Source organism: Gobius niger, assembly GCF_951799975.1.
Source record: "Gobius niger genome assembly, chromosome: 19".
NCBI lineage: Eukaryota > Metazoa > Chordata > Actinopteri > Gobiiformes > Gobiidae > Gobius > Gobius niger.
In genome coordinates, this window is record NC_136870.1 from 21075987 (window position 1) to 21100614 (window position 24628).

At 42.0% G+C, this 24628-nt stretch overlaps 1 protein-coding gene across 9 annotated transcripts in view; it reads left to right on the forward strand.

Annotated features, from left to right (window-relative positions):
• Positions 1-24628, forward strand: part of nrxn1a (neurexin 1a) — a 159952-nt gene that overhangs the window by 129187 nt on the left and 6137 nt on the right. For all 9 annotated transcript variants that reach the window (XM_079577098.1, XM_079577095.1, XM_079577097.1 and 6 more), the window contains 2 exons: positions 746-1056; positions 23460-23538. In XM_079577098.1, coding sequence (XP_079433224.1) covers positions 746-1056; positions 23460-23538 — 390 coding nt within the window. The remainder of the gene's footprint in view (positions 1-745; positions 1057-23459; positions 23539-24628) is intronic.

A 24628-nucleotide genomic window follows, 5' to 3' on the forward strand; every position in this document is an offset into this window, starting at 1 on the left:
AAACAATAAAGCATTCACTAAAACATTGTCAAAGTAACAGTCAAATATTGTGTAAATCAAAGTAAATTTGAAATAGACCTTTTTTTTCTCTTGTTGAATTATTTAAACAAAAATGTAACGACGACAACAGCCAAAAAGTTTCAGTCATAAACGTAAGCTCGTTAAATTAGCCTCTAGTCCCTTTAACAGTGAGCAGAGCTTTTAACCTGTGCATGTTTCATAGGGCTGTTCCACTCAGATCTCTCTCTCTTTGTCTCTGCCTGTCTCTAAAACACGTCGTGCCGCTCCATAACAACCATCTGTCGGCCATTTTGATTTCCCCACCAGCTCCGTCTGACTTTTCTCTCATCTGCTGCTTCTTCATCCCCCCCTCTCCCTCACACGTCTTATCTCTCCCTCTTTAATATATATATTTTTTTGGTTGTTGTTTCCACTCTCGGCTATATGTATTTTCTTATCTATCTCCGGTCTGTTCTCCTCTCACGCTCTTTCTCCTATGATTTGCTCTGCCACGCTTAATCTGTCCCATCCTTTCACCATGGCTTGGGGGTGGTGAATTGTGTAACTCATTGAAAAAAAAAAATGAAAAAAAAAAGAGGAAATCTTTGTTGTAAGCCTGGTTTTGACCGCTGGTACTTTTGTTGCGTGTCTGTCCATTCTCTCCCTCCCTATGTCTCTCTCTCTCCCCTGGGTGCGTTTGATTGATCCACCCCCCACCCCCCCTGAACACCACCACTCCCCGTAGGTCGTCAGCTGACCATCTTCAACAGCCAGACGACGGTGCGCGTGGGCGGGGCCGAGCGCGGGTCGGCCATGTTCCAAGGCCAGCTCTCGGGCCTGTACTACAACGGGCTGCGCATCCTCAACATGGCGGCCGAGGGCCACCCGCACATCCGCGTGGAGGGCAGCGCGCGGCTGGTGGGCGACATGCCGTCCTCCTCCATGACGCCCCAGTCCAGCGCCGCCGCCGGGGGCAACCGCTCCGACTCCGCCCCCTCCATCAGCGACATCACCACCACCACGGCCACCAACAGGAAGACGGGCGCCACGCAACAGGTCAGTGATGATGAGCGTGTGAGATGGTTGTGTTTGCCCTGTCAGCGCACCCCCTCTTATCCTTTCTCCAGTTAGGCTTTACCCAAATCTAAAAGCTTCTCGACTGGAGAGTCAGCGTAACTTACAAAAGTGATCATAACTTTTTTGTGGCGTTCTCGCTGCGGTTTTTGAAGCATTTTTGTCCCGTTTTTTGTCTCTCTTTTGATGCTTTTTTGTCGTGTTTTTGTCGCCTTTTGCTGCTTTGTCATTGCTTTTTTTGTCACTTTTTGTTTTTGTCGGTTTTCATTGCTTTCCATGTTGATTTCTTGTCGTGTTTTTGCCACTTTTTTGTCACTTTTTTGTCTCTTTTTTGTGTCTTATTTGCCCCTTTCTTTGGTCATGTTTTTGTCACTTTTTGTTGCTTTTCTAGCATGTTTTTGTTGCTTTTTGTTGCGTTCTCATCACATTTTTATGCTATTTTTGTCGCTTTTTCATTGCTTTTTCTCCATTGCTTTTTCATCCTCGTTTTTGTGTCTATTTTGACACTTTTTTCAAGAAGCTTTTAGATTTGGGTAAAGCCGGACTGAAGAAAATGTGCTCGGTTCAGGGTGTTGGGGGTTAAGGGCTTAACATGGACCCCTGACACTGCAGATGGGCCTCCAAAGGTTTACTTTATGTGTTTTTGTTTAATTATATTTAAGGCGATACACGACAGCTGAAAGCATTGATTTTTCACGCAGTGGTCGAAGAGGAGATTTTTATCTATTTTCCTCCTGTTACATCTTTGTTTTCATGAGTACAAAGATGACAAAACTCACCCCGTATGATGCTTATTTTATAATGTTTTGTCGCCTGCGGGGGGAGGTAACCCGGAAGTAGCTGCTGCTACTCATTCATGAGACTAAAACTATGACTAAAATGTCCAGATATTTTAGTCGACTTAAACAAGACTAAATAAAAATGAAAAGGAGAGACTAAAATCATCCAAACGTCAATTGTCCGTCTGAAAGAGCCCCATATCATGTAAATCCTCTGCCAAAGGAAAAGCTCTGAGTTTTGTTCATGTGGAGCAGCTCCATGAACCAGAGGACCTTGATTAAATATGATTATAATGAATATTATAAATGCAAAGTCGACTAAAGTCGTCTAAAATTGAAGATGTTTTTTTGACTAAATCTCGACTAAAATTTAATTACATTTTCGTCAAAAGACTGAAAACCAAACAAGACAACAAAATCCCCTCTGAAAAAATCTTTGTTGCTAATACGTCAATAAAAAAGAACCATAAATTTTTATCTGGCTCAATCCATTATTTGGATTTCGTTGCCCATAATATAGGGCCATTTTCATGCACAAAATGCCTAATTTTTATATGAAAACATAAAATGACAGAAAAATGCAATACATTTTTTACTCATATTTATATCAGTAATGTTCAGCAAACGTTTCAAATTGATATCTCTACATTATTTTTTTTTCCCTATTCACCTGCAGTGCCTTAAAATCTCAGTAGCTCATAGATACTAATATATGAAAATCGTTGTGTAGCATTATGAGATGAAACATTACATACTCTTTGAAATAAGTGAATTATTGCTGGTCACATTCTTTAGCCAATGCATCATGTGAGTTCAGTGTGTGGTTATATACAGTTTACAAACATTCCCATAACTTCCTGTTGTACTGCCGTTTCAAAGCTTTGTCCTTGAACCTCACAACCCTAAATATCCGCTGTTATTTTGAGAAAAGATCCTTCCGTACGGCGTCTAATTTGGAAAGGCAATTCATAAAGTATCAATGTCACGTCTACAATGCCCATCCTAAAATAAACACCTTCGTTTTTTTAATTGTTTTGATCTAAAATAATTTAACGCGAGTCATAAGATCCGCGCGCTCTTATCATTAGTTTAAAATTAGCGTATCATCAAACGGGGTCGATCGCGCGGAGACGGGCTCGGCCTGAGTAGATAAAGCTCCGCAGCGTGGGTCCCTCTCTGACTGTAAGAGGGCAAACAATGTTCTCGTTAATGGAGGCTGTAATAGCTTCACTCTCATATGATGCAATGGGGAACTGGAGATAGAAACAGAGAAGTTATTAGGACGTATTATACTGCGTGTTATGGCTGTCAACCAGAGGATTTCCTGAATGGTTCCTAATGGGGGCATAGAATAGAAAGTTTCCTCTATTGCCATTAAGAATCATCACGACAAATCTGCTTTTTCTGACCTTTCAAAGTTACATACCTGGACTTGTGCTTCATTCATGTTTAAATTGGCCGTTTCCTCTATTGTTAAAGCGCTCCAGTTTGTTAAAGTGACATTGAAGCGTGGCAACAGCAGATCAACAGTAAACAAATCAGAGCCGATGTGGAGTCGCTGTTTTTTGTTTTGACACTCTGACTTGAAGGGCTTTGCTGGTAATGAGAAGAACGCATGTGCACATACCCTCTTAAAGTGTAGGGGCATTTTTGAAACCTCCATGTTTCGGGCTCGAGAGCTGCTTTCAGAGTCAGGAAGGCGCAGGGAAATACCTATGAATTTCTATGCAGGGAACAAGGAGTGTTTTGTTCATTTTAATCAGGGTTGCCATTATCAAATCAGATCAAATGTGAAAGGAAATTGATAAATGTAGCCTATGATGACTTGTGATAAAGTGACAGGAATATAAATGTAGCCTGTTTTATTTACTCATTATTTATTCATCTACCCAACGTTGGAGATCCTGTGGTAACTTTTAGACGACTCAGTGGACTCGAACATCGCCAATTTCAGTTGCTCTGTACTCAAACTGCCGTCATCACAGCACCATTAAAGGGACTGTACAGAGTTTAAAAATGTTCAAATTAAGTATTTTCCTCCCCCTACATGTTCCAACAATGTCCTAAGGTGTAGAATGAGCTCAGACCTGTTCACCACAACTGCCTCTAAAATCCTGCACTGTCACTCAAAAAGGTGTTAATTCGGGTCCGAAGTGCCGTCATGCACAATAGAAGCTGCAGTTACACGTATGACCTGAGGTGGCAGTAGTGAGTATAAAATGGCAAACTTGCATCTAGCCCCATGTCTAAAGATTTTAGTTGCCTGGAAAAATCCAGACTAAGTACCAGCATGTGAGTTTGGTAAGAGTCCGCATCAACTTGATTTCTACAGCGTAGCATATGCGAGCAAACAGGAAGTAGAGTAATTAAACGGTTTCGCGGTAATATTCAAACAAAATGATGAATCACAAAACTCACCTGATGTGTTTTTGGTCATTTACCGCTGATTAGAAAAATAAACTCTGTGTATTAAAGCAGTACAAAGTAACGTGTTTACCTTAATAAATCCTTCCCGTAGTCCCTGTGGGGGTAATACAAGTGTTTATGGGATGATTGGAGGGTCTTTCATCTCCCCCTGGTGTCTCTGTCCAGAAAACCATGTTTGCAACTTGACTGCCACCGGTCCGGAGCAAGCAATACACACTAATGGAATCACGAAGAAGAAGCTAACATGCTAATGGGCAAAGCTAACTGCGGGCTAGCGTCACTTTAAACAGTATTTACAGCCAAGTTTGAGTGAAAAAAAATATTTCCATTGTATAATTGGATGCACAGTAACACTCCCCCCCTTCGCCTTTCCTGTCAGCGTCGTATTTACTCTCCAAGACAATTAAAAATCGTAACTTGCTACTACACCTGCAGTTGCGCTTATGGCCTCTAGGGGGAAGAGTTACTTAGTAGTGCTTTGAATATAGAGAGGGGTGTCATTCTGGATGCCAGGCTAAGATTTGAGTTCTTTCCATTGTAATTCCGCCTGCTGCCAGCGATGGGCGCTCTACACAGGAATGTAATAGAGCAGTCTTTACTCATCAAAGGTCTTTTCCATGCATTATGTACGTTATAATATAAAAATATCAATAGTTGGGAGCCCAAGTTGTAAACCAGTGTTATGTATATGTCCACTGTTAGTCCCTAAGATGTTTTTAAACCTCTTAATCCCCGCCTTAACCGAGCGCTTTTTCTCCAGTTCGATTTTACTCAAATCTTAAAGCTTCTGGACTCGAGGTCAAGGCCATGGTCAGCTTTATTTCTATAGCACATTTACAACAACCACGGCTGCCCAAAGTGCTTCACAACACAAACAGATGATAAAAACTAGCTATAACTTCAAAAACAATTAAATAAAAAATACAATGGAGAAACAGCTGAGCATATTAAAAAGTCTGTGTTAGCAGGTGGGTTTTAAGGGAGGACTTAAAACTGCTTAGAGTCGGGGCCAAACGGATGGTGAGGGCAGACCGGTCCACAGCCGGGGAAAAAGCTCTGTCTGGTTTTCATGTGGGCACATCCAGATGGAGCCCGGTCAGCTGAGCGAAGTGCTCTGGACGGGGCATGGACAGAAAGCAGCTCATTTGAAAGCTAAGACCTTCGCAATGGATCACAACTTTAGCAGTATTTTTTTTTTGTCGTGTTTTCGTCACCTTTTTGTCGCTCTTTCCTGTTGCTTTTTCATCATAATTTAGTCATGTTACTGTTGCTTTTCCAGCACTTTTTTGTCGCTCTTTTGCCGCGTTTTTGACACATTTTGGAAGTCTTTTTTTTTTTTTTTTTCATTTTTTGCCACTTTGTTGCTTTTAGATTTGGTTAAAGCCAAATTGCTCGGCTCAGGTAGGGGTTAAGAGGTTAACCGACCACATTTTCTCCAGTTTGGCTTCTAGAAGCTTCTCGACTGGAGAGCAACAGTGTAATGTCTCATTTGAAAGCTAAGACTTACACGTTGTTGTCAGGTTTTTTGTCACTTTTTTGTTGTGTTAGTGTTGCTTTTATGGCACGCTTTATGTTGCTTCTTTTGTCACTTTTATGTCACCTTTTTGTGTCTTTTTCGTTGCTTTTCTGTCATCTTTTCCTCGCTCTTTCATCGCTTTTTTGATGCGTTTTCATCCTTGTTATTTTGCCGCTTTTGTTCGAGAAACCTTTAGATTTGCGTAAAGCCAAACTAGATAAAAAGTCTTCGGTTCTGGTGGGGGTTAAGAGGTTACTGTTTCACTTTGTTGTTATATAACATCCCCCTGGGCCCGACAAGAAGCAGACTTTTTAGATTGTTATATTTTGCAGACACACAGCTTTTGAGAATGTGCTTCTCTTCGCGTTGTAAACAAGAAACAAGACAAACTGCATACTTATTTGGGGCCAATAAAGTGTCAGGGAAATGTGTGGTTAGAGCTAAACAAATCTGTGTATACAGCACGGTAGTAAAGAAAAATACCACTGCTGAGGTTTGCAAAGATTTAATTTGGTTCACGAATGGCGCTGGTTTCCATGGAGATAACAGCGAACCCTCTCATCTTCTTTATACCTATCTATCTCTATATCAATCTGTCTAACTCTATCTCTCTATCTATCTATCTCTCTCTATCTATCTATCTACCCATCTATCTCTCTAACTATCTATCTATCAATCAATCTATCTCTCTATCTATCTATCTATCTATCTATCTATCTATCTAACTCTATCTATCTACCCATCTGTCTGTCTATCTATCTATCTATCTATCTATCTATCTCTATATCAATCTGTCTATCTATCTATCTATCGATCTATCTATCTATCTATCTCTATATCGATCTGTCAAACTCTATCTCTCTATCTCTCTCTATCTATCTACCCATCTAGCTCTCTAACTATCTATCTATCAATCTATCTCTCTATCTATCTACCCATCTGTCTATCTCTCAATCAATCTATCTATCTATCTATCTATCTATCTATCTATCTATCTATCTCTATATCAATCTGTCTAACTCTATCTCTCTATCTATCTATCTACCCATCTAGCTCTCTAACTATCTATCTATCAATCTATCTCTCTATCTATCTACCCATCTCTCTATCTATCTATCTATCTACCCATCTATATATCTCTATCGATCTATCTCTATCTATCTATCTATCTATCTACCCATCTATCTCTCTAACTTTCTATCTATCTATCTCTCAATCTCTCTAACTCTATCTATCTCTCTCTATCTATCTATCTATATCTCTATCTCTATCTATCTATCTATCTATCTATCTAACTCTATCTATCTACCCATCTGTCTATCTCTCTATCTATCTATCTATCTATCTATCTACCCATCTATCTAACTCTCTATCTATCAATCTATCTATCTATCTATCTATCTATCTATCTATCTATCTACCCATCTATCTCTCTAACTTTCTATCTATCTATCTCTCAATCACTCTATCTCCCTCTCTCTCTCTCTCTCTCTCTCTCTATCTATCTATCTATCTATCTATCTCTCTCTCTCTCTCTCTCTATCTATCTATCTATCTATCTATCTATCTCTATCTCTCTATCTATCTCTCTATCTATCTATCTATCTATCTATCTATCTATCTATCTATCTATCTATCTATCTATCTATCTATCTATCTATCTATCTATTTATCTATCTATCTATCTATCTAACTATCTATTCCCCCCCATCTCCATCTTTCTCTCATCTGCCCAGACTCCCTTTTGAGACCAGCTCCACTGTGATTCAACCGCCAGCTGTTTCAGGCATAAATAATGGAGCGCAGAGAGCTGAGAGCAGAGCCCACAGGCATCAATAATGAATGCAGAGCTGTGGATTCTGGCCCTCTCCTCACACTTCACCCCTCTGACACCTCGCACCATGTCGAGAGAGAGGCGAGCTTCGGTGCTTTCAAAACTAGACAGGGATATGCTGACGCGGGATGAGATTAGTAACCTTTTCCAGGGTCTGCCAGATTATGCACAAAAGCTGTAATTATTTTTGGGGAAAGTTCAGAGCACATAGCTGAAAATCCTAAAATCCTACCTAGAGGAGGTCTGTCTTAATATGATGGAAGCTTGTTATCCCTGTAGTTTGGTTTAGTAGTTCATATTTCAGTCTTTTCTTGAATGTTAATGTCGGTACTGAGTGAGGCATGGTTGGAAAAATACACCGCAAATCTAATTGTAATTGCTTGAATGGTGTCAAGGATAAGGTCTCGGGTTTTGTTCCTGTGCTGAGTGGGTTTTTCTGTGTGTTTCTGGTTGCTTGTTCTCCCCGTGTCTTCTCCGATTTCCCCTACTGCTAAAATTCAAGGTTCACTTCCCTGATGCAGTGGTTTTGTTCATGTTTGAGCACTGTAGCTACACCTCTCCACCGGGGGCCGCCACTGCTGTCTTCATCTCGCATCTGAACTCAAACTACTCTGATAATCTCTGTGTTGTTTGTTTCTTGTTGTAATTAACTTTTCAAGGGCCGTTTCGAAGCATTTTTTCCACCTTTGTGGCTGGAAATGATCAGTTACCTGGAACACAGCATTAGTGGGAATTTCCTGGTTTGATTAAAGCAGTACTAAGTAACTTGTTTACCATAATAAATCCTTTTCATAGTCCCTCTGGGGGTAATACAAGTGTTAATGGGATGATTGGAGGGTCTTTCATCTCCCCCTGGTGTCTCTGGCCAGAAAACCACAATTGCAGCTTGACTGCCACCAGATCGGAGCAACCATTACACACTAATAGAATCACGAGGAAGAAGCTAACAGGCTAACGGGCAAAGCTAACTGTGGGCTAGCACCACTTAAACAGGATTTACAGCCAAGTTTGAGTGAAAAAAAATATTTCTATTGTGTAATTGGATGTACAATATCCCTCTCTCCCTTCGCCTTTTTTTTTTATCAGCGTAGTATTTACTCTTGGGACAATTAATAAGTTAAAAAATTGCAACTTGCTCCGACACCTGCAGTGGTGCTTATGGCCTCTAGGGGCAAGAGTTACTTAGTACTGCTTTAAAGACAAATAAAATAGCTTTAATGTGGAAGCAGTTACTTAACTCTTGGGAAGACTCTCTGACTTAGTACTTTTACTTGAGTAATTATTTCTGTAATTAAAGGGACACTAATATATAAAGACATCTCCTGGAACCGCCACCTTAACGTGGTGGAGGGGTTTGAGCACCCGAATGATCCTGGGGGCCCAGTTGTCGGGGGCTTCGTGCTCCTGGTAGGGTCTCCCATGGCAAACAGGTCCAAATTGACAGGTCAGACAAAGAGCAGTTCAGAAGCCCCTTATGAGAGACAAACAGGCCTGGTTTGAATCGTAAGGCGGTCCTTCTGTGGACCCACCACCTGCAGGAGGGGGACTGGTGCAATGTGATGCAACGGACAAGTGGAAGAAGATGGATGGATGGATGGATGGATGGATGGATGGATGGATGGATGGATGGATGGATGGATGGATGGATGGATGGATGGATGGATGGATAATTTATAAAGAAAAAAGACTCTCATAATACAATTTCAAAGCTAATGCATGGCACACACGTCTGAATACCCCTCATTTATATTTTATTTAAGATTCTTTACAGCCATGCAGTTACCAAAATTCTCATGTAGACTTTTGTACCTGAGTTCACAGAAGGATTTCAAACGCATAACAAAGTAAATGTAAGTCATTATTACCACCGTCTATTGATGCCGTGATGATGAATGTGGTGTGCAGGCAGCAGAGCGGAGCTGGAGTCAATATCTCAGTATGGGAACTAGGTCAGACTAACTACGCGCTGCAGCAGTAACAAGGGATGGGCCGGGCGCGAGCCGAAATTATTATTCAGGTTTCGCCGGGACCGGAGACCGGGGAAAATAATTGACTGGCGGATCAGGGAGTGACAGGTGTTTGATGGATGAGAGCCCCAAGAGGAAGAGTTCAGAGGGAATACAGACCCTTTTTTAACTATTTATATTGTGCAAAGGTGAATGATTGAGGAAAATATGTAACTGATTAGTTTGATTGTTCTTTTTAATCAAGATCCAGTTCACCGTGAATAGACAAAATCCACTTGTGATGAAGCCCATTGATTGTACAAGTTCGGATGTCTTTCCATAAAAAGAGTGCAAGTGTTTTTCATTGATTAAGTCACAGGAGTCAGGGGTGTAAATTCTGAATGAGCCGGCACATCACTCCGGTGTCTTGCTTGAATGTTATCCCCCTCTGCTTATTACCGCACTGATTAACAACACTTTTGTTATAAATGTGTTCCGCCGTCCTCCAGTGCCCCGTAGTTAGCCGTTTGCTGAGCGTGCATTGTTTGGGGAGTTAAAATTACCACACAGCCCTATGGCATTTGTTTGCAGCGTGTTATTCCCGAGCCAAAATAAGACTAATGACTGCAGCAACACTGGTACTTAGCCTTTTGTAGGTGTATTTCAGAGACAAGCGCGTCCTTACTTTATTGACGAAGCAATTTAAAACTAAAAAAAAAATTGGCCGTGTAGAAGTCCGTGTTGTGGAGTCATCGTGGAGCGCTTTTATGTCGCCGCCTCTGAGACAAAGACCACATAATAGTGATGACGTTTTTATTTTTCTTCTTGGCAGAACACTCACCTGGCAAATAAATGTCTACACTGACTATTTGCAATGGTGCTTTTAAATATGAAACTAAATGGGGTGGAGCAGAACAAATCTAAAAACTAGTCCTGGTTCTGCTACTGCTCAAGAGTATAAATGCTGATGTCTCTTATGGTTGATGCATCCGTAATTCATGGGCCTATTCACATAAAACCAGCATTGGCACCAAGTTAAACGTGTTCTCTGCCCGCACAAATGATGTAAGGTGTACATTTTCTTTCCTGTGTGTTGAAAAATCGGTGGCCAGAAGGTTGTCATTGTCACTGCGGCGCCATATTCACAACAGTATTTATTTCAAAGTATAGCGCTGCTAAAATCCCACTCTTCATCTACCCAGTCTCCTCCCGGACTCTCTTGTTTTGTGTCTGTGCGTCCTCCCCCTCCGGTTTGTGTTAAATCAGTCCCTGCCGTCCCTAAAGCACCGTTGTTTGTGAAAGCGAGAGGGGGCGAGTTAAGACTTCTATGGCGGCTTCTGCTACTAAAGATATCACTGAAGAAGTCTTCGCTTTGGCTATAACTTTGTCATTTCTGGAGCCATCCATATTTTTGGGTAAAATTGTGCTTTGCTTTAGCTTGTGCCTTGTGGGGACACTTCCTGCTATTGCCGTAATACGCCATATCCAGTGCCTCTATAGATCCAATTTCATGTGCCATTTCTCATATAAAACGCATTCTTACAACCGCTCTACTCCCAGACAGACCCGTCAAAAGTTTGTTCCCTGCAGCTGCGAAGTTTATGCTCGGCTTCTTGTAAGTGCGATGGGAGAAGCTAAAAAAAAGTCTTGCCAGGTCTGTTACACATAAAAGGATTCATATCGCAAACAGCCACAACGCATGTGAGTCAGGATTTTTTTTTGTTATCGAGTTTGATTGTAAGACAAGGCAAGGCAGGGTTATTTGCAGAGCACAATTCAGACAAAGGAAAGGGCAGTGCTTCACACACAGTTGCCTAAAATTACAAGTGATGGGTGAGTGAAGCCTTGTGACACTTCAAGGTTTTTCTGGCAAAATGTCTCATGAGGGTTTCGGAGCTTCAGAGCTGCTTCACTCTGTTTGAACACTGACCTCTTGTGGACAAACCTTATTATTGCGACTTCTCGTGAACATGAGAGCCAACACAATCAATCATGTGTGCAATAGAAATTTCAAACAGGCGACGGTGGCGCAGGTGGTAGAGCGTGTTGTCTTTGGATAGGAAGGTCGTGGGTTCGCATCCCAGCTCCCGCAAATGCACACTGACGTTGTGTCCTTGGGCAAGACACTTCACCCTAATTGCCTCTAGTGTCTGGTGTATGAATGAGAGTGTGAATGGGTGACCGGTTCCTTACTGTAAAGCGCTTTGGGCCTGATAAAGGTAGAAAAAGGCTATGTAAGTTGTACATTTACCATTTCATTATTTGCACAATGTTTGAATGATCAGACCAATAATCATAGGGCAATAAATAAGAGGCTGTTCCATGGAGCTCCAGTGGGCAGGGCCGACTCCGTCACCTGCTGCTCCAAGACAGGATCATGGATGTATTATATTAACAGGGCAGGACATCAGTTTAGCTCATTTTGCCAACTACTTGCTGTAGATTGCGCTCCTTACGTTTCCCACAGCCAGGCTCAGAGTCCATGCACCATTTGAATTTGGTTAAATATGAAACTGCAGGAAATGCAGCACATTTATTTATCACTCACGGTTTACATCTCCAAAGCATGGATCAGAAAACATCCGTGGTGTAGCGCCTCGCCGCTCAAAGCTGTCAAGGCAGCACACTGAAACGCTTAGAGCCAATGAGCCGCTTTGACACACTGACACACGACTCACAGAGTGAAGCACTTTGAGACATTTGACACTCGAGTCACGTGACCAGCTGTTTTGGTACAGTGCTTCGAAGATTTCTGCTTCAGGAAGATAGAAGATACAAGCTCTAGAGATCCAGGCTTTATGCCCATCACTACAGTTATCCATTATTTTCTCATATTGTGCAGCCCTATTTTAGACCACAGCAGAAATCGATCCTTGCTGTATCAAAAAGTGCCGATACTTTGCACATAGTAGATATTGCCACAGTCTTTGCTGCACTGTGTCATATCCAATGCCTCTGAAGATCAAATTCCAAGTGCCATTGCTCATACAAAACCCACTCTCATACCCAGTCGGCTCCCAGACACTCTTCCCCCTCCGGTCTGTGTTAAATCAGCCGGTTCCCCGCGGTCCCCATAAGCAGTGTTATGTTTGTCTTGTTTAAGAGCGATCCACGGCTCATCCATCGCGCCGCTGTCTACTGTTTCCTGGCAACCGAGCCTTGGCCTTAACCAGCGCTAGCATTCAAAGGCGCGCAGGAGGCACAGGTGGATCGAGAACAATGGGGCTCGAATTGCAGCACATTGCATCAGAGGAGCGCCCCGCCAGAGACATCAACCAGCATCCAGCCTCAATCGATTTTTAACGCGAGCTTCCCAAGTCCCCCGCGTGGTTTAGTCTTCTTCACCCTCAAAGTGTTTGGCGCAGCAGTGGCAGTGTGTTGTACAGTATGTGCCGTCCTGTTCCGCCATGCAGAAGTCCACGAATGATTGAATTCTTTGCGCGTGTGTGTGTGTCTGAGCGGGAGGAAATTTGGGAAAAGTTTCGAAGTGCAATGTCTTGGAGTGGTGCTTAAATGTGAGATTTTTGTTGTTTTATCACCAAACAATAACAGATAACATGGAGGAATGGTCATGAATAACCACAAATTTATGTGTGCAAGCTCAGACCATCAACATTTAATTCCCATGTCAATTTTTGTTGTTGGACATAAGCATAATTGTGGCTCATAAACCTGCTTCCATGTACTTCAGCGGTGATATTTTTTGTATAGACCCTTTCGCTGCTTACATCATCAGGGACATCAGCTGGAGGCAGGAAGTGATCAAGAGAAATTTAAGATTAAACTAAAACTAGCTATTATAAGGTACAAGAACAAGAGGAATGACATTTTAGACGATAAAATAAGGTTTATCTGATATTTCTGACAACAGACATTTGTTTATCGTTACTATCACAACAGCTACAATGGAAACAGGAAGCTAGATTCCTGTCTTCAGATAAGCCCAGAATGTTTACAAACAATTAAAGGGTCTATAGAGGGTCTATAAAGTGTCTATGATTCATATCGCTAAGCATTATGGGATTAGCAGCAATTGTAAACTAATGGAGATTTTAAAAGTTATTGTTCACATTAAAACACTTGGGGCCAGATCTTGTGGCGGCGCACGGGGCGGCGCAGGCTCTTGGCGAATTATTTTCCGAGTGGCGGCGCTATATGTGCCATTCGCCTCCGCCACCTGTGAGGGGGCGTCACAAGAGGAGGTGACTGCACTGATGGAAACACGGCTGACATTCACTTCCTCCTTTACATTGCGCTGTCTTGCGTTCTTTCTTAAGGCTCTCACCGGTCAAACTAAAAACTTTATTTACCCCATCGTGAGCTAAACGATGTTCACGTCTCGAGAGAAAAAGAGCTACAGCGTCCGCTGTGGCGCTTGGCGTGAACGCGAAGCAAAACAAAAGCACATGTTCACCCCCCACTCCCACACAATCACTCTCCTGGATGCGGAGTCGATCTGTTTGGAGGAAAATGTGTGTCTCCACCCACTTAAATGCGCTGGAGTGGCAAGATCACAAAGTGCGCTCCTACTGAGCGCAAAATGTCACGCTATCGTCTCCGTTTTGATGCACAAGATCGGGCCCATGGACACCACAGTGTGTTAGATGTATTTACCAGCAGTAACAGAGTTGTTCCACGGCTATTTTGTCCACTTTTTAGCTAATGTTAGTCAATGGAAATGTGTGCTAACAGCTGCAAAGATAGCGGATCTCCATGGTAACTGTGGAATATCCCGAACTCTATATAACTTCATTAGACAAAGAAGGCATTATCCCCAGGGCTATGTTTGCATTGTGTGTCCACGGCTGGCCACAGGGGGAGTCAAACATGCGAAACCAAAACTGTACGCGAGCCCTCTGTTTTTTACCCAACGGCATGCTAGCAAATCCATTGTGCCGTGATAAGGGCAGTTTGAGCGCAGAATGGCTCTGGTTTTATAGGCTTTAGAAATATGTGCATGATATGTCCTCTTTAAAGGAACAGGCCACCGTTCTTCCATACTGAGATATGTTCTTACGTGAGCTTAGACGAGTTGATGCGTACCTGTCTGGTCTTTGTGCCCGTGGAAGAGCGTGGTAGCTTCCAACTCCACCCCCATTTGGAGCTATAGGAATATGCTGGGAGAGACCAAATGCTAACAACATCTTTGGTCTCAGTCAAGTACAAAGACCAGACAGGTACGCATCAACTCAGCTCAGGTAAGAACATATCTCAGTATGGAAAAAGGGTAGCCTGTTCCTTTAAAGCATCTCAGTAAGAAATGTCCAAACACACCCTTTTTCTAAGCATCAGCATTTCACAGAAAACTAAAGTAAAACAAGCGTTTGAGAACACGCTTCTAAAGTTCTGAAAGATTGTGTTCACTTTGATTTACTATTTGCAGCCGTTTTTTAATTGTGATTTTGATCGCAATTAATCCCACATCCCTACACCGTAAAAAAAAAAAAGGCTGTCCTATTTCTCCATGCAGAAGTCCACAATTTATTGAAATCTCTTTTTTTTAGTGTGTTGGATGGAAAAGTGGAGAGGAGATTAATAATGCATGATAGCGGCTTCAGCAGCGGAGAGAACAGAGATAGTGTTGATGCTAGGGGCAGCTCTGACGCACAGAACGGATAGATATTTTTTGGGTTTGATGTTCGGGATGTGCGTATAGTTGATGGAAGGACTGACATGAGAGAACATGGCTTGCAAATTTAAACAGTGTCTAATTGGTTATCGAAGCGCACATTTTCCGTGGTGTGTTTTTTTTTTTTTGCTAGATCTTCAATATGATCAAAAAAGTAGTTTTAACTTCAAACACAGCTTTTCGGGATATTGTGCGAAGTAAGACGTACGATTTTGCAGAGTGAAAAAGAGAAACCATAGCTTACAAATGTTGCCACTTATTAGAGTTTTAGAAAGCACATCAAGTAAGGACGTCTTAATTGAGGTATTTGCTAACTTTGAAGACAGAACATCAATAGGACGCTTGGAAAAACAACAATTTGCATTCAGACTAAACTAGCCAACACAGCTCGCGTGTGGACATTGTGGCATACTAATATATTCGAATAAGAACATGTTTACTTGCTCATTACGGAAAGACAAAACATGATCCACATTGGGAATCACTTCACGTACTCCTAGGATTTTCAAAGATTCATTTTTGTTTGGTGACACTGTGTGAGCGAAAAGCAAATGCAACAAATGAGATTTACGTTATCACCTGCTCGATGTTTTCTTTTTGTTGCTGGAAAGGAAATCTTTGTTATGGATTTTGATGCATGTATTTGTTTATGCGTGTTGCCTGTTGTGTCCTTGGGCAATGGATGCAAATGAGCCTGTAGCTACAAACAGGCCTGTTCATATTAATTTGTTCAATGCACGTTCATTAGCATGTAGTGTCATTATAAAATACAGACATCGGAAAAGGAAAGAAGAAAAAAAAAAGCATCAGATCATCACATGACCTGAGCCAGTCTGTCCTTTTGTCTCTCGCTGCCTTCGTATTATATATTATCTCTCCATCTTTCTCTCTCTCGTCCCCAGCCTCCGATCCATCTCCCACTGCCTCCTCCTCCAGCCCGGTCCTATCTGCCTTTCCATATCTTTTCCATATTTACTCTACGCCCTCCCCTCTCCATCCCCCCCCCCCCCCTCTCCCGCTCCCTCCCGTTCGCCTAACTCTTCAGTGATAGGCTGTTAATGCAGGCTCTATCTCACCATCTGCACTAGTGGAGCTCGCCTGCTTCTCTCTCCTCTCTCCTCTTTCGCTTTTTTCCCTCTCGTTTCACGACAGGATCTCTTCATCTCTCCCTCACAAGTTTTGAGTAGTGGATGCATGTCTGTAGGAAAATAGGCCTATGGAGGTTTGCCGGCGAACGCTGAAGCCGTTTTTGTAGTAGTAGTTTTTTTTTTTTCACATTAGCGCTAAATTTGCCCAAACAAAAACAAAAAAAAAATGTGTGAAATAGGCGGTCAGGGCGGCATTGACGGTCGCTGGCATTGTACGGCTGCACAGGTAGATGCTTTGACTATACTCACGCATGCACACAGTACTGTTTTACTTATTGAAATGAACTTGTATGCATGATTGTTGGCGAGAGCAGAAAGGCATGCCATGACAAAGTTGCACGGCCGCTACTCGAGCCTAAATTGTGTGTTTAGCATGTTTTGTTTTTTTTTGCTCCGCTTCGCCGTCCGCCCTCGACAGTTCGATCGATTGCCCCATTGACAACTACCCAAGGAGGCGGCACGGTCAGCTGACGGGGTGATGTCACGGGTTAGAGGCGTGGGGGGGGGGGGGCGTGGCTTGCATGTCAGGGCGAAATTGGCACTCTCCCAATGAGCGTGTACTTGTAGGTGCCTCTTTTAAAATCGATTTCCTCGACTCGGCGGCTCGACCCGTTCGGTGATGGGGTGTCTCCTGCTGTAACGCGGGCCCCGCGTCCTCTACGGGCAATTTAGGACTTGGCAACTCCGCTTTATTGACTGGCCCTTTTCCAGCGGCCACGGCTTTTTTTTTGACAACCCAGTAGGCAGAACGGATTGCAAAAAAAGGCATCAGAGGGAAAAGACCAAGTCAGGCGTCTATAATCGGATGCATGTTATAGGGCAAGTGCAGTAGACTTGTCAAGAAGCAGAGCAGGACCACACCAAGCCGCTCTTTTTCTTTTTTTTCTTCACACTTGGGTAAAGCGGGCTGGTTGTTACAGTAGTCCTTATGCAATATTGAAAAGCACATACAGAGCAAGGTTTGATAATGGATACAACACTTTCCACTCCACTGATCTGTGCATACATGCTTCCTCTTTAATTGTATGTAGTTATGAGTACAGAGTTCCATTATCTAAAGCACATTTGCCACTCACTTTCTTTTCTCATGCCACAAATGGAGCACTTAGCGTATACCTGTTTGCAAACATTTGTAATTTTCCAGCGCAGTGGTTCACAATACTCTGGTTTGTGCCTACATTTCTTTTTTTTACTCAGATCTGGGTGTTACATTAGGGTGCACTTTGTCTTTTTCAAATATTAATGAATAAAGCAATGCTGGTACATAAATGTGTCTCGTCCCTGGAGATTGCGCGTTATTATCTCGGCTAATTGCAATCTTCCTTTACTTGGATAATGCTTGCCGGTTGCTGCAACAGGGGACACTTACACAATATTAAAACATGCTCAAAGAAAATGAGGATTGGAGCTTGTCATCATAGTCTGCTCAGCGCACGGATTTTCTTTCTTGGCCACATCAGCTCCCTTTACTTGGAGCGCTGCAGCGATGTGGTGTACTTATGCAATATTTATATACTGTGTTGGATACAATGGGTTTTCTCTTGTTACGACAGACCACAGGCTTAGCCCATGGCTTCTTTTTCTGGCTAATCATAAACTTACTCACCTCCTCTGGCTGTGCCATTACGGCACAGAGCTCTGTCACGTTAGAAGGACCTGGGAGTTTGTTGACAAAACAGATTTCTCTTCGTCACAACAGACACCTTAGTCTGCATTGCAAATTGCAAAGACTGTTTCAGGGATAGTTATTGCATATAAGAAAAAATATTCTTCCACACATAACATTTAAGAGTTAAGAAATATTGTGGGCTACAAATGCAAATGATACAGAATTTTTTAATATTTGCAAGTTTGCACTGTTGGCTGCTTACCTCATGCCTTTTTGTTATCCAATCTTCCATCATTTCTAATAATGTTTTAATACAAATTGCAAGTTTGGCTACAGATTTCTCTCACTGCAGACCACTATGCTCACTCATGTGTTCCCATGTCGCTTTCTCTATAGATTGCTGCATGCCCGTTTAAAACTGCCTGGTTCAGACGGCGTTTCTTTGATTGTAACAAAGCTCCATCTTCCAGAGGAAATTGCCAATTATACCTAAACCTGCATCAATGCTTGGAGAGTAAAATGAAACAAAAATCTCAATTTGGCCGTAACTTACTTTGGCAATTAAGCGAGGAAGCTGATGATATGCAGTGTCTCGATGATTTATGCAAGTTTGCGGACAAAGCAGATGTCACTTTGTCACTTTACACCGCTTTGGCGCTGTCGTTTATTCCGGTCTAGTTGTAATGTAGACCTCAGCTGCCGCTCCTCTCCCGTCTTTTTTTCTTCATACTAATGTCTGCTGCAATGCATCACAATCCAATTTTAATTTAGCTCTGGCAGCGAGCTACACCCAACGCCTTTGTATGTGCGAGCGTGTGTGTGTTCGGGGGGACTTCATCGTGCTCTTTGGCACAAAATCTCTCGTCACGGGCAGGCCAATGTTTTAACACCGCTTCATGAATATGCGCTGAGGAGTAGATGTTGACTAAAGACCCCGAGATGCTTTGAAGTTGCTTGCTTTACTTCTTTACCCCAATCCAATTCCTTTATCCATCTCTCTCTTTCTCCCCGACCCCCTGCCTTAACACCGTGAACTCGGCTCGGGCTAGAATCACGAATCAATGTAGTACTTGGTCCCCATAGATGTGTGCACACCCCTTTATGTTTTCCCCCCCCTCGTTTTTATTCCCGATCTCTCCCTCTTTTTTTTTTCCACCGCTCTGAACTTAGTGTTACCATGGCAACAAGAGGAGCAGGGATGGAAAGAGAGAGCGAGAGAGAGAGAGAGAGAGAGAAAGGAATAGAGGAAGAGATCGTTGTCCAAAGGGAGCTGCAAAGTGGAGATGCCAAGAGATACAGAGTTATTTTGATTCGGGGGGAAGCGATTCTGGGGGAAAACGAAAAAAATATCATAAGATTCTCAAACTAAATGGAAAGTAGTATGTGACGTTCCACCAAATAAATAGAGGACACAAAACAATCCAAGCATTTGTTGAATCGCGGGTGTTTTTTTTATTTTCATTGGAGAGTCTTTGCTGTGAGTGGGCTCGCCTCTCCTCAGTCCTCAGGCCACGACTTCAGCTGGAAGCGGGACATCGCCGGCTCGTTTCCATGGAGATGTAGATGCCAAGCATGAGAGTTAAATGCATTAGAAACCCTCTTACAAAAGCCGAGAGTTACTGACTCTGACTCGTTTGTTAACCCCTTACCTCACACCTGAATGAACACATTTTTTCTCAAGTTTGGCAAGACCCAAATTTAAAAGACAAAAAAGTGATGAAAATGCAACAAAATGTGACAAAAAAGTGATGAAACAGTGACAAAAAAGTGAGGGGAAAAAAAGTGAAAAAAGCAGCAAAATCGTGACAAAAAAGTGACAATAAATTGGCAACAAAAGAGTGACCAAAATGTCACCATAAAGTGATGAAAAAGCAACAAAAGAGTGACAAAAATGTGATAAAGAAGCAACAAAGGAGTGAGCAAAATGTGACAACAAAAAGTGAAAAAAAAAAAAAACACAGGTAAAAACAAACACACAAAAGACCAACAAAAGAAAAGAAAACACAACAAGAGTGACGAAAATGTGACAAAAGCAGCAGCACGGCAACAACACAAGGAAAAAGATCAGTTTGTGGCTTTCAAATGAGGCGTTGCTCTGGCCTATAGGCTGTAACTTTAGTCGAGAAGCTTTTAGATTTGGGTGAAGCTGACCGGGAGAAAATGCGGAAAAGGTTGTTGACAAAGCGACATATTAACCTGGAATGTTCCGCATTGTGGCTTTAAGACAATTGACCCTGTGTTCTGTTTAAGATGGGATCCAGCTGTGGATTGTATTTGCCATAGTCATAAATAATCCAAAGCATTTCTGTAGATGTTTCTCCTCATAACGGCATCCATGATAGAAAAACTGCTTCTATACAATATGAATGTCAGTCATGTTTGTGGATTACAATGGGTTTAGAGGCTATTTTCTTCCTTTTACTCGTTTTATTTGTACTTTTCTCTATAAATTCATAGCATTCCTTGTCTTTAGAAATGTGTCCGCGATGTTCCATCATGAATTTTAGCGCAGCTGTTTAGTCTTTGTGAGTGAAAGCCTCTGTGTTTTGTCATTTCTCTTTAATTCACACATTTTTCACCAGCGTAAAACCTCGCCCCGTGTAAAGAAAGCTGGCCGAGTGTGAGCGCCACATTATTGTTGGTTATTACTCAGCTGTGAGCGCGTTATTGACCCGCTGCTAAATAACGGGAGATTGGAATCGAGTGGAATTCCTAATGAAAGCTTTGGGAAATGTAGTTTTATTTATTTATGTGAGAATCCTTTGGCGCAGAGAGGAAATAATGAGTGTGTGACGGATCGAAAATTCATGAGAGGAAAGGGGAAGAAGAAGAAGAGGGAGGGGGGGGATAACGACTAACCTGGCCCTGTGTGATTTGTGCCACAAGACTTGGAAGACGGCAAACAAGCTACCTTTTATGTTTTATTTAACAAAAGGTGTCCATAAACTATGCATGGATGGTTAGAATGGAAAAGAACAATGACGGAATCAAACGTTGGAGGCTATAAATGAAGTAAACCAGGTCTGCAGCGGGACTTGACTCGCACAAAACAAGGTGTAATCCAAAATAAAGTGGAATGAGGGCAGCAAAGTGTGTTGTACCCGTGTTAAAAGCAAAATGTCTGCAGGACGAGAGGCCAAACTAGGTTGAACAAGAACCCAACCAGGATGTGAGTAGTAATAACCTCCTAAAGCAGTACTTAGTAACTTGTTTACCTTAATAAATCCTTTCCATAGTCCCTCTGGGGGTAATACAAGTGTTAATGTGATGATTGGTTGGTCTAATCACACTTGCAGCTTTAATGGAATCACAAAGAAAAAGCTAACAGGCTAGCGGGCAAAGCTAACTGCGGGCTAGCGCCACTTAAACAGTATTTACAGCCAAGTTTGAGTGAAAAAAATTATCTCCATTGTGTAATTGGATGTACAATATTCCTCTCTCCCTTTGCCTTTCCTGTCAGCGTAGTATTTACTCTCACGGACAATTAATGAGTAAAAAAGCGTACCATGCTACGAGACCTGCAGTGGCGCTAATGGCTTCTAGGGACCTGAGTTACTTAGTTCTGCTTTAAGGCAATTAGGTATGAGAAGTTCCTGACGTCTAAATGCAAAGTAAAAACTTTATTACATTTTCCAACGTGGACAACATGACTAAAACATTGCTCGATCGTGTCCTTTCTCCAAAGTGGTTCAATTGTGTCTGTAAATTTTCCTAAGTGCCAAAAGAATCACATTATCTTGCAAGGTCCTAATATCCCAGAGCGATTTAATTAAAGTAAAAAAACATGCTACGACACCTGCAGTGGCGTTAATGGCTTTTAGGGGCATGAGCTACTCAGTACTGCTTTAACTCCCACTTGAACCAAGCAGTTTGTCATTATCCAAATCTAAAAGCTTCTTGAAAAAAGGATGAAAATACAACAAAAAAGCAACAAAAACACGATCATTGAAGTGATGAAAAAAGCGACAAAAACGTGCCAGAAAAACAACAGCAACACAATTAAAACGCTACAAAAACACAACTAAAAGTTCCAAAGAACTTGACGAAAACATGACCCAAAAAAAACATCAAAAATAAAGGAAAAAAAGCATTGAAGGAAGCAACAAAAAATGACCAAAACAAGCCGAAAACATGACAAAAGTGAACCGAAAACATGACAAAAATGCACAATGAGTTTTATAGGCCTTAGCTTTCAAATGAGGCGTTGCTCTGGCCTATAGGCTGTAAGCTCCAGTCGAAAAGCTTTTAGATTTGGGTAAAGCTGAACTGGAGACTGCGAGGGTTAAGAGCTTTTAAGCCAGTGTAAAACAGCTAAACTAGAACTTATTGAGTTCAAGATGGAATGTCATGAATGAACCGTTACCATGGAAATCCGCCATCCACCATCTTTGCGTCCATTAGCTAAAACCGAAATAAAAAGTAGACAAAAGAGCCGTGGATCAGCTGCCGAGTCACTGCTGGTAAATATATCCAACACATTGTGGTGTCCAAATGCTTTCATGCGAACAACAACTCCAGTGTTTTAAGCCCATAAAGCTTTGCAACATGGCATCATATTCTCCTGAACTCTATCGGGGACTATGCTAGGATTATCCAGGACCAAACCAAGAATCGAGCAGAAAATAAACAAGTCTGACCAGCTGAATCCGTGCTAAATCAAATCCAGATTCAGACTAAAACCTTAACTTGTTCTGAACCAGTCTTGCAGATGAGGAAACCAGTTATAACTTACTATGGCCTACTAATAATCCAGATTGAATAGATTAGGATCAAGGCAAAACCAGGTTGGAGCCAAATAAAACAAAACTGAACCAAGTCCAAAAGCAGGATTAAACCCGGTCTAATCCAGGACTAAAATAGACTAAACCAAGCTTCAAAGTGCTTGATTAGAAACTGTAATATACCAAATTACACTTGAGCAGGAAAACAGCAGATATAAAGGAGGGTGAGGCCTGCGTTAAGTCCTTAATTTTCTATTTGAATCGCCATGTTTTCAGTTGTTTGCCGCACTGTTCGTATTATTTGTACCTTTCATTCAGCAAACGAGCCCGACTTTCTGAGCATATACTATAGTACGTGCAATTTAGCCGCAGGCACAGTGCGAAAGTTGTGGCGAGCTTCAAGATCCAAATGACTCGCCTCCTCCTCCTCAGATCTCTGCTCCAGTTCTGGCGCCGCGCCCATCGCTAACAGGCGGACATGTTTGTGACAAAGTGGGAAAAAAAAATCGGGTGGGCGACAGCGAGCGGTGCTATCTGCTCACACATGGCATAAATAAACAGAAATATTTAAATGTTGGCGAAATTATTCAGCCGTTATGAGGGTTCCGACAACGAGGAGACGGGAGTTCTTTGGCGTTGTGTCAAGGAGTGGACTGACGCCGTTGTCAAACAGGATATAGATGAGATGAGAAACACGTTTTATTCCCCAGCATAGACAGAAATTCATCTTTGATCATGATCCTGACCTGTTTGCTCCTCTCTTTCTGTCGTCGCAGTCCACAGATGACCTCTTGGTGGCGTCAGCGGAGTGTCCCAGCGATGATGAGGACATTGACCCGTGTGACCCGAGCTCAGGTAAAAAAAAATACACTCACCTTTCTATAAATAAAGAAGACACACATCACGATGACACTTTTCAAAGGCAACAAGATCACAGACACAAACGACGGACGGCATGTCGGACAAAAAGTTTTAAAATTAGCCAGTAAGGGGGACTGTGTGGGAGTTTCAGTGAGTTCTTTGGGTATTAGACAGTTTCTTTACTTGACAGCTTTATGTTAATAGGACTGAAATCGCATGGCAACTAAAGGATAATGCATATTCCAGGCATTTTTTCCAGATTGCTCATCAAGTTTCCAGGTAGTTTTTCAGACTTTGCAGGGAAAGGTAATATATTGTGTGTCCTGTAAGTCCTTTTCATAGATATCACGTTATTCCTTGGTCTTACTCATGACTGTACTCAGGGTTTCCACGGGGCATTAAAAGTCATTCATGTAAAATGCCAAAATCAAGGCCATAACCCTTTAATGTTGCCCCCACAACCATTAAAAAAAAAAGTATTTTCTAACCATTTGGGAAACAAGCAACAATGTTTTTTTGTTTTTGTTTTTTTTAAACTGTTCCAAACCTGATCTAAATCAGTCTCAAACTGGTCTAAACCAGCATAGACCAGTATAAACCAGTCTGTACCTTGGCTAAACCAGTCTTAAAGTTGTCAAAAGACGCAGTCCAAACTTGATCTTAACCAGTCCAAATCAGGTCTAAATCCTTTCTGTAGTCCCTCTGAAGCTAACAGGCTAACGAGCAAGCTAACTGTGGGCTAGCGCCACTTAAACAGTATTTACAGCCAAGTTTGAGTGAAAAAAATTATCTCCATTGTGTAATTGGATGTACAATATCCCTCTCTCCCTTTGTCTTTTCTGTCAGCGTAGTATTTACTCTCACGGACAATTAATGAGTAAAAAAACGCAACATGCTACGACACCTGCAGTGGCGCCTATGGCCTCTAGGGGCATGAGTTACTTAGTTCTGCTTTAAGAAATTATAGATTATATCCCCCCATTAAAATATAGTATTTATGATAGCTGATAACATATTCACTAATGTTCTAGAAAGTGGAATAAGAAGTGGAGTTTTAATTACTGACAAAAGAGTAAGAATGTAG